Source organism: Rattus norvegicus, chromosome 9 (genome assembly GCF_021556685.1).
Source record: "Rattus norvegicus strain SHRSP/BbbUtx chromosome 9, alternate assembly SHRSP_T2T, whole genome shotgun sequence".
Taxonomy (NCBI): Eukaryota; Metazoa; Chordata; class Mammalia; order Rodentia; family Muridae; genus Rattus; species Rattus norvegicus.
The window spans coordinates 6,683,207-6,693,712 of record NC_141542.1 but is presented as its reverse complement, the minus strand read 5'-3'; the positions used below and the strand labels follow the sequence as shown (position 1 = coordinate 6,693,712).

Here is a 10,506-nt window from a genome sequence, read left to right as displayed (position 1 = left end):
ATATGCACACTCAATTACTCATAGGCATAAAACGGGTAATGGGGGCTTCCCCCTTACAAAGCTTCTAGAGGACACAGTTTTGCCCTCACTTTATCCCAAACCAGTTCAGGGCAGATTGGCTCTACTAGTCTTCTTCCCCGGACACATTTGGGATGCACTTGAATAGAATGTATCTCACTTTGATTGCCAGCATATGTGGGAAGGCCTCTGCCCTTCTCTTGTTTGGGCATTAAATGTGCAGCCTGATGCAGAGGTAGATCATGGACCCCGAGATCTCTATTGCTTGCCCAGGCATGGTTTTGCAAAGTATATTCGGGAAGGAATTTGGCCAGCACGTGAACTATTGCGAGAAGAGGGTGGGCATAATGCAAGCCCCGTTGAGTGCTCGGGTGCTAAACTGTCCCCTGTGTGTGCCAGTCATTCAGGCGAGGGGCTTTGTCACCCAGCAGTTACTGTCATGTACCGAGTTACCAAGGGGCTAGAGAGGTAACTCACCCATTAGGAGTGTTGGCTGCTCTTACAGAGGACCCATGTTGGGTTTCCTGGGGACTTCATTTCCTGGGGACCCAACACTCTTTACTGACTTCCATGTGCACCAGGACGAACTGATTTGCAGGCACTAACTCACACACATAAAATAAAACGTAAGTAATTGTTCAGTGGTGTGGTGGCTCTCATCTCAGTGCTGCTGAAGCTGAGGCAGGAGGATAGTTATGAATTCCAAGTCAGGCTAGGGGACAGAGTGAGACACTGAGTTAAAAGCCCAAAATAACTCAGGTGTGGAGGCATACATCTTTAATCCCAGCACTTGAGAGCTGAGGATTTCTGTGAGTTTAAGGCCAGCCTGGTCTACAGAGTAAGTTCCAGATCAGCCATGGCTGTGTAGTGAGACCCTGTCTCCAACAAAATAAAACAGAAAAGTTGACAAACTTCAAATAACTAGATAGATAAATAAATAAAGAAGTCTCTCATTACAGATTTAAAAATGGTGATTTTCCCCCATTACTTTCTCTGTTTTTATTGCTTGGGTTGGGTTTTCTCTGTCTGAAGAGCTCGTTCACTGAAACCAATTTTGCACCATGAAGTGGTATAAATAAGGTCTTAAGACAGGCATCACCTTCAGAAGTTTTCTTCTGCTTATTGAGATCTGGTCTCACTCTGTAGCCCAGGCTGGATCTGAGACTGCCCTGCCTCAGCCTCAGAACACTGATTGAAATGTGTTCCTGGCTCCGCTCCCGTTCCACACCAACTCCATCCCTCTCAGCGTCAAGCCCTTACCACCTCACTTCCCATCTTTGAATCTGACTGCTCTGGGGACCTCTTGGGAATGGGATCCTGCAGTTGTATCCTGCGTCTGGCTCATGCCACTGAGCAGACGTCAGATGTCCTTTATTTGTCGGCAGACATCCTAGTCTGTTCTTTTACAGTACACTTTTAAACAATCAATTTAAATAAATTGATTTTTAAATTTAATCTTGAAATTTTCCTTTTTTTTTTTTTAGTGTGTGGGAGTGCCTGTTATACCACACAAGGAATTCATTCTCTCCACTTTCATGTGGGTTCTGGAGGAAAAGACCCAAGTCCTTGTATCATCTTTACAAGACATTATGCAGAAACCATCCTCCCCACTCCCTTCAGAACCAGACTATTGGTACTTCTCCTCAGCTACATCCATTTACCTGATCCAGTCTCTCTGAAAGTGGCTAGTTATGCCACTGGCAGCATAGCAGTCTAACTCCATGAACAAGGGAGGGCAGGTAGCCTCGTTGCTGTCTTAAGCTCACAGTCTTACTGCCTCCACCTCCAAGTGTTGGGGGTTGGTCTGGTGCTGCTTGTATTTGGATGCTAAATTCTGTATCTGAAGATCTAGTTCCTCCAGGAGGATCCTCACATACAACACCAGTGATGCTGTGTATACCTAGCTCCCCAAGTAAAAAAAACCTTTTGGTCCATGAAAGGTTAAAGCCTGTGAGGGCAATAGATAGAAATAGGCGGGTTTTCAATGACCTGGCTGGAGGTCGCAGGTAGAGACTGGAGAAGAAAGGACAGGAAAACTGGAGGAGCCTGCCATGAGAGGTGACGGACAATGAGTATGTGGCCAGGGAAAACAACAAGTAACAAGAAACACATGGCAGGGATGTAAGTTAGAATAGCTTCAAACTAGCTTGAAACTAGAATAGTTGCACAATCTAGACTTATGGTTTGTAAATAAAATACTTGGATTGTGTGTCTTTTATACAGGCCAGAAAGAATTTATATTTCCTTTTATATCCAAGCTCTAGGATGATAGACATGTGTCACTGAACTTGGCTTATAGAGTATCGAGGATAGAACCTAGGGCTTCATCGTTCTAGGAGACTGCTCTACCAATTAGCTCCAGACTCGGCCTTCAGGTTAAAAGTGAAAACAGTGGGCTGGAGAGATGGCTTAGTGGTTAAGAGCACTGACTGCTTTCCAGAGGTCCTGAGTTCAAATCCCAGCAACCACATGGCTCCCAACCATCTGTAATGGGATCTGATGCTCTCTTCTGGTATGTCCAAAGACAGTGACAGTGTACTCACATACATGGAATAAATAAATCTTTAAAAAAAAAGTGAAAACAGCTCTGTGGGTGTAGTTCAATGGTGGGAGTCCTGGGTTCAATTCCCAGTATGGCAGGATACACAGTCTATAGTTAAGTACTGACCACTGCTCCTTTCCCTGTGTTGAATGAATGAGACTGCTGATTATTTGGAATGGCCCCGTTTCAGATGTGCACTGTTAACAACCACAGCAAGAAGAACCACCCAGACAAGTTTTTTTTAAAAAAGCTTACATTTTGGGCTGGAGAGATGGCTCAGCGGTTAAGAGCACCCGACTGCTCTTCCAGAGGTTATGAGTTCAATTCCCAGCAACCACATGGTGGCTCACAACCATCTGTAAAGAGTTCCAATGCCCTCTTCTGGTGTATCTGAAGACAGCTACAGTGTACTTATATATAATAAATAAATAAATCTTTAAAAAAAAAAAAAAAAAAAAAAAAGCTTACATTTTAAATGGTGCGTGTCTGTGTGCGAGCGCAGGCACCTGTGTGCAGTGCTTGAGAAGGCCATAAGAGGGCACTGAAGTTACATGCTGGATTTTACAGTTGCACAAACAGCCTTGGCAGGGAGAGGTGGACTGAACCCACTAGCTTTACACGATCCAGACTGGTAAGCTAATCGCCGGTCTGTCGCACAGCAGCACCGACCATCGCCGGCGCTCCCTCCCTCCGCAGGGTTCGAACCTCAACTCTTTAGGACCTTTATAGGGACCTTCCCTCTAGAGCCGCTCCGGGGCCCAGGATGCAGGCGCCACGCCACGACTCGGCCCACCCCCCTCCACGTGCGGCTCACACCTCGCGCCGCACCGGGGCACTCGCCTCGCCCCTCCTTCACTCCCTCCGCCCGCCCCCTGCGGCGCCTGCTTCCTATTGGCTGATGGCTTCGTCGTTCCGACTGTAGCCCGGCGGGCCCCTACCAGCCCGGAAGTCCCGCCCTGCGCGCGGTGCTCTGGCCTTCTGACAGGCTTATAGGCTTGTCTATCGGCGAGGCCGGGCCCGAGTCGGTGGCTGGGGGCCCGCGGTCGCTGAGCGGTCCGGGCTGGCGGCGGTTTCCGGTTCAGCGCGGCTGGCGGGCGGGAGGCCCGGAGCGGCGGCGGCGGCCCCTGACAGACAATGAGAGCGGCGGGGCGTTGCTGAGCGGCGGGGGCAAGAGCGACGCGGCCCGGGGGCGGGGCGGGCGCCAGTCATGGACAATCAGGTAAGAAGCCTCCGCCCGGGACTGGCCTCCCGCTGCCCTGCGCGGCGCTGGGGCCGGCCCTACGCGCACACGGCCCCGCGGGCGCCCGGTGTGCGCGCGCCCATTCGGATGGGCCCTTCTCCAGCCACCGCGACCCCGGGGCGTCCTTCTCCCCCCCATCGCCATCTCAGGATGCCCCTCCCCCACTGCGACCCCACGCACCCCTCCCCCATCGCGACCCCAACCCCCTGGGGGTCTATCTCAGCACCCCAGTGCCACCCACTCTACCCTGGGAATTCTTTGCCAGCGTAGTGTATCCACACCGCTGGGGCATCTTGGGGGACACAGCCTGGGCCAGAGCCCCATGAGAATCCCAGAGTACCCCTTGGGCATTATTCAGGAACCCAGGGCTTCAACACCTTAGGAATTCCATCTCGTTCCAGAGGTCCCTGGAGGCACCCAGTTTACACACAGACTCCTGAGGTGCTTATCAGGAACCCAGGGCTTTAGCACCCTGGGCATCACAGCCTAGAACCTTTTGGGATTTCCCTTAGAGCCTTGGTGCTAACTAACATAGCACCCTGGGGATCCCCAGTCTGGTCCACAACTCTTCAGGAAGACTTCTGGAACCCTATAGCCACTTACAACAACACCATGGGGAATCTATCCTGAATCCTGGGGCGGGGGGGGGGGGGTATCTTTTAGAATCCCAGAATGGGACCCATTGGAATTACAAAGCCAACCCAGCTGGGAACTTCAACGTGTTCACATCCCCTGTGGATCCAAATCTAACCAGACTCCCTTCAGAACTCCTGTACATCCCACAGCTCCTGGCATCCTTGTCTGGCCCAGAATCCTTGGAAACATGTTTCAGAGCTTCAGTGGGACTTTCAGCCCCTGTGGTCCCTAGCATGGCTCTGAATCTGTGGAGACTATACAGATTCCCCACAGACAGCTCCAGGAACTCTAGGTTGGTCCCCCACATATCCTCTTAGATGCCACACCAACCCAAATATGGCCTGAACCTGCCTCTTTCTTTGGAAAATTCTTTCTTCCTGGGCCCATGTCCCCAAGTCTCCTCAAACTCCAAGAACCCCCAACTAGGTGCTAGTATAGTTTCAGGTCTGTTTTGAATGCTCTGCCTAGGCCACACCCTCTCTCCATCTAAGACATCCACTTCAGGTCACTTTCCCCAGCCTCCTGCATAGCCTGCCATCTCTCCTCTACCTCCTCCCCTCATGAGCATCTGGTTCCCTCACTCTGTCCTAGGACTCTGGGCCTTTTGCTTCTGGGAACTTTTTTTTTTCTTTTTCTTTTTTTTCAGAGCTGGGGACCGAACCCAGGGCCTTGTGCTTGCTAGCCAAGCGCTCTACCACTGAGCTAAAACCCCAACCCCTGCTTCTGGGAACTTAATTCTGATGTGGGACCTTTGAGCCTGGGCTGGAGTCTTCAGTCCCTTTGATTCAACCTGCTGCCCACTCTTCATCTGTGCCCAGGGCCCAAGGGTGGCACTACCTTTCAGATATGGACCAAGGGCATTCTCAACCTGGTACCCTAAAAGCCTTTCCAAGTTTTAAGACCCTTTGTCCTTCGTTTTGTCCTTTGGCATTGGCCAGCTTTGCCCCTGAGACAATGATTTCCGACTCTCCATCTGTAATCCTTATCCCGTCCTCTCTCACCCTGGTAGGCCTACTCTGATCTCAGCTGCTCTTCTGCAGCCATGGTCCCTAGAACAAACATCCCTTCCCCTCTGCTCCTGTTCCCTCTCCCCCTCACATTCTTCCTCACTTAGCTGCAGGTGGATTCCCCGGGCTCCCTGTTGGCAGCCCCCTGCCCTGTTGGTTCTTATAAGCCTGAGGGTCTTCTGGCCCTTGTACCCATGACACCCAGCTCTGTACCATGTGAGTTCCTCCCTATTTTCTTCAGATTACCCTCACCCATGGTCACATCCTCCCCCTTCCCTTTCAAAGCCCAAGCTTCTAGGAGCACCAGTCCTGGGAACGTGTGGGCTGTGGGGGTACAACAGCTGATGGCTTCCTCTGCTGTTGGTAAGGGCAAGTTGGGGTATCCCTAGCTGCTGGAGCCATGGAGGTGGCTTTGTCTGGCTTGGCCATGTGGCTGTGTAGTTTCAGGTACATGTGCAGGGACCTTCCTGTCTGTCCCACTATCTGTGACCTAGGATCATTGGGGCAGGTAGCTGGTGGCATTGCTTTAAGTGTCCCTGGTGTGCCTAGGTTTTCTGTAGTGAACAGGATGGTTTGCAAGCCTGCTTGCTACTTGGGCTCTTCATTGATTGAACCACACAAAAAGTCCCTTTCCCTTCAGCACCCTCTGTACTCCAAAGCTCTGGAGTCCCTGTCCTCAGTAGAGTCCCCAGGGATTGGAGGTCATTCCCTCTGGTATGCTGGGTGGCTGTCACTTTGTGGCTGTGATGCTGAGAAAAGGCAGCAATCTCAGGAACAGTGAGGAACAGGATTTGTTCAGGTGTGAGACCCTGAAGAGCTGCCGGTGCTCAGCTTTGACTGGCTGCTTTTAGGTGTCAGCCAAGTAGTATGAAAAGTTGAGTCCTTAGATCACAGGAGCAAGCACCTGTTAAATGCTGGGCAGCCATCATGACTGAGTACGCAGGCATACCAGAGGGTAACAGATAGGACCCTGGCACTAGAAGTGTACCAATGGTGCTGGGCTGGGGTGTTGGTGTGCGTGTGCCATCTGCCTTTCCTTCCCTGCCAACTCAGAAGAAGCCCAGCAGCTGCCCTCTTTGCAAGTCTGAGACCCCTGTGAGGAGTGGAGAACTTAGAGATGTTTGTCCTCAAGGGACTGTGGGTGTGCAGGGTAGAGTCCAAGCCTCTCTCCACCATGGGGTTGCCATGAACCCATATGTGCCTTACTAGGAAGCAGTATGCTCAAGTTTGGGTACTACCCTGTGTGCCTTCTCTGTCCCTGTCCTGGTCTCATGTTTCCCTCTGACTCTGAGGCTGGTGCAGAGGCCAGCACAGAAGCAGTAGTTTTTGCTCTGGGCTTCCTGTTTAACCTATGAGCAGGAAGGCCAGAGAAGTGTCTCAGGTGTCCCCTTCTCGCCTCAGTTTAGTGCTGTCTGTTGTATTGGACTTCCATGTTGAGCAAGGGCACACCCAGGATTGCTGCTCACTTTGGGGAGGGATGGAATGGAATTGGCTTTTTAGGGTATAATGCTAGAAAGATGAGAAGGGTCTGAGAGCCCAGTGGAGCTCCCCAGTAAACCGTTAGGGAGGATGTTGTAACTCCCAAAGAACCTGGGAACCCCCTTCCCAGAGTCCCTCCTTGCCTAGCCTCAAAAGGGGTGCAGTGTGGTCACAGGTGGCCCTGTTTGGGACTGTTCCACTCTGGGAATGGATATTTTTGGCTCAGGTGTGGGGCCAGTGTGGATTCCTTCCCTGATGTCCTGAGTGTCACCTCCCTACAGGAGTCCTGGCAGGGAGACTATGGGCAAAGCACTGGAGTTGGAGCCGCGTCCCTGGTCCTCTGTAGCTAGGTTTTGTCACTGCTTTGCTGGCCTGCCTGACAGGTAGGGACCTGCAGCCTGGATTGGGGCTGCTCTCAGTCCAAGTACTCCTCCTAAGGAACTAGGAGACACATAGTGGCTCTCCTTGTGCTGTAGACACCTTCAAGTCTTCTTTCAGTACCTGTCATATCCATGAGGATGGCACACCTGTCCCTTCCTAGGCCTTTCTCATCCTTTGTTTTGACTGTTGTGCCCTGTCAGAAGGAAGAAGATAGCTGGGCCCAGAAAGGAGGTAACAGTGCTTGGAGGCTGGGCCCAGGGCTACCAACTTAGATACATTTTTTATTTTTTGTTCTCCAGACTTGTCTTGCCTTTTGGGCAGGTGCTTTCAGTTGTAGTGGAGTGTCTTAGGGTACCATGTTTCTCTTATACTCTAGGCTGCCTGCTTCCCAGGAGTGCTGACTAGTTCTCAAGAGCTCAATTGACTTGGTCTTATGTCACCAGTGCTCTGTTGGGTCCGTGTCTGGGTCCTGGCACCTTCACCTTCAGTGTGTGTGAAACTTGCTGTGGGGGTGGACCTGATGTTTTTTCTTACTGAAGGTGAGAGTCAGATGCATGCCAAGGTATCACCAGCAGGAGCCAGATCACAGGTGTAATTATACCATGGGGTGTTGTGCAGATTCCCAGAGGAAAGGGCATTTGTTACAGAGAATTCCCACAAGAAAATTAGATGAAAGCCTATGGGAAAACTAACAGCTAATGACTGCCTCCCGGGCCCAAGCTTTGCCTGGGCATTTGAGGGTTGGCCAGAAGGAGTGGATGATAGATGGGTGGGAGGGATGAGTTGATCGATGTGTGGATTGGTGGGTGGATAGGCTGGATGGATGGGTAAATGGATATGTGAGGGCAGCATGGTGAGTGGATGGACGGATGAGTTGGTAGATGTGTGGATAGATGGATTGATGGTCATGTTAGTGTATGGTGGATGAATAGACAGATGGGTAGATGGATGGGTGACAGGGAGGATGGATGAATTGATGGATATAAATGTATGGTGGGTGGCTAAGGGTGTGTGGGTGGATTTGAAGTTACTCAGAGCTATGGGATGAGGTGTTCTGCCCTTTGTCTCTCCACAGTAAGAGAGAATGGGCTCTCTCAGGAAAGGCCTGTGAGATGCCCCTTGGGCTGTTTGTCTGGCTTGCTGGATTGGGATTCTGGGTCTGTGTGCCCTCTGCCAATTGGCCTGGCAGCATGAAGCCTCCTTTTGAGCCTAACTGGCCCCAGGTGGCACTCTAAGGCTTTGGGCTGCTGTGCCCCTTGGCTTCTGATCTCCAGCAGCAGGATGGGTGACACTTCTGGGGCAGGCCCTGGCTACTCACCTCTGCCTGGGAGCTTTCCTTGGGGTCCAGGTGGCAAGGTCACTTGTAGCTCCCAATTTTGAGGTTGTGCAGAGGCATCCTTGCAACAAGTGGTCATGGTGCTAGAAGAGCCTTGTGGTGCTGGCAGCATGAAGTGAGCTGTGCTGCTTATGATAGTGTCTCCACCCAAGTTCCCCTTGCTATCAGCACTGCTCATGGAGAACCCGCTGGGGGTATTGCTCAAGTGTGGCACTTGTTCTGATGGGCACAAGGGATCCAGGTAGAGATCAAGGAGGGGCCTGCAGATGATAGCACCAGGGTAGCTAGGGCTTAGTTGCACCTTGAGCTTTAGGCCCCTTTCTCATGTTAATGACACAGACCCTGTGCGGTTCCACCACTACCACACTACCATTTCTAGAAGATTCTGCCGTGCCCACGCGCCCCCCCCCCCCCCCCCCCCAGGGTGTGAGTCTCTCCTTGAGGTTCAGCAAGGAAGGACGAAGGTGATTAGGTCTGGGGGACCTGGACATGACTGGTCCAGCCCTTAGCTGGAGTGTTGTGGCCCTAGTTGGCACCAGCCCTTTGGCCATTAATATCGCTAGCTAGTGCTTTGGCACAGGCTGCCAGCGCCTCGAAACCTGTTTACTTTGGCTTGTGCCTCGAAGTTCTGGCGCCTATGTCGTAGCCCCAATGGAGCTGTAGTCATTCGTTCTTTCACAATAGCCACTGTGCTGCCTGTGTTGTGACCTGTATGAGAACCTCAAGTCAGGCAGGCAGCCCAGGGCTCAGCTGGTGAGTTGTAGGATGTAGAGATCAGTCCTGTAGCTGATAGGAACTCCAAAGAAGTGGCTCGGGAATAGGGTCGTCAGTATTTAGGAATCTTGGAAGCCTCGGCCAACAGTGGCCCTCTGGCCATGTTCTCCAGGGTGCTAGCAGTATTGCTCTAGAGTCATATTGAAGATTCTCTACCCATACCCCATCAGGTATCCCAGGGTCTGGCCATGTAGCCCAGGCTGGTCTTTAGCACATCCTCTTTGCCTCTGCACTGCAGATCACTGGCAGGCACCATACCCAGCAGGGTGTTAAGTGTAGATTGATAGTTTCCCCCATGATGCTCACAGTGCTGGGGTTCTGGGCCTCTGTTCTGCCCTTCTGACTGTCCATGCAAAGTTACAGTCCTGCCCCTTGACCCAGAGACTATATCATTTCTACACTCAGGTCCAGCTAGTTTCTCCTGTCACGCCTCCCTTCCCTTTCTCCAGCTTCTCCCTCACCTGCCACCATTTGTGGCCAAGCATGTTTTTGAGATGTCCTTGCCATTACCCACTTACAGTCCACTATTACCTCCCACCCCCGTGTCCCATCTAGTTGCCTGTCTTGCCAGCCCTCTGATGCTTAAACTGTGCTTGTACTGGCAGAGATCTGCCTACACAGACACTAAAGGGGTTATATGGTCAAGTGTGGGAGAGGGTTGGAGATGTAGTACAACTTCTGGGGTCTAGGCACCTGGACATTGGTTCCACTGGGGAGGGATAGCAGAGGCCAGCGTGCAGGAGTTTCTGGAAGAAGGGCCGATTGTCTTTTTTTATCTGGGTAGGGCGCTTAGCAAGCCACTGTGGTCTCTGCTGCTGTCAGAACCCTGTTTTATATTGTTGGGCCTCTCCATCAAGTGTATTCTGGTTGGGTCAGACAGGACACCCCAGCATTCATGAAGCAGAGGGGTGGAGAGTTCAAGGGCAGCCTGGGTTGCATGGTAGGACCTTGTCTTTAAAAGGGTTGGAGATGGGGTATACTACGGCTGAGTATGGTGGCACACACTTTAAGTCTGCTTTACAGAGCAACTGGCCAGGGTTACTTAAAAATAAATGTCTATGGCCCTGATGGTGTAGTTTAGTGCTTGCCTGGC

General features: G+C 51.7%; 1 protein-coding gene across 6 annotated transcripts in view; it reads left to right on the top strand.

Annotated features, from left to right (window-relative positions):
• Window positions 1-3,557: 3,557 nt before the first annotated feature.
• The window catches only part of Mllt1 (MLLT1, super elongation complex subunit), a 44,835-nt gene continuing 37,886 nt past the window's right edge, over window positions 3,558-10,506 (top strand). For 5 of the 6 annotated variants that reach the window (XM_087565033.1, XM_087565032.1, XM_087565031.1 and 2 more), the window contains exon 1: window positions 3,558-3,779. Coding sequence is in view for 4 of the 6 variants with exons in the window: in XM_087565031.1 (XP_087421157.1) it covers window positions 3,768-3,779 (12 nt within the window). In the remaining 2 variants the exon portion in view is untranslated. 6 annotated transcript variants of the gene reach the window in all.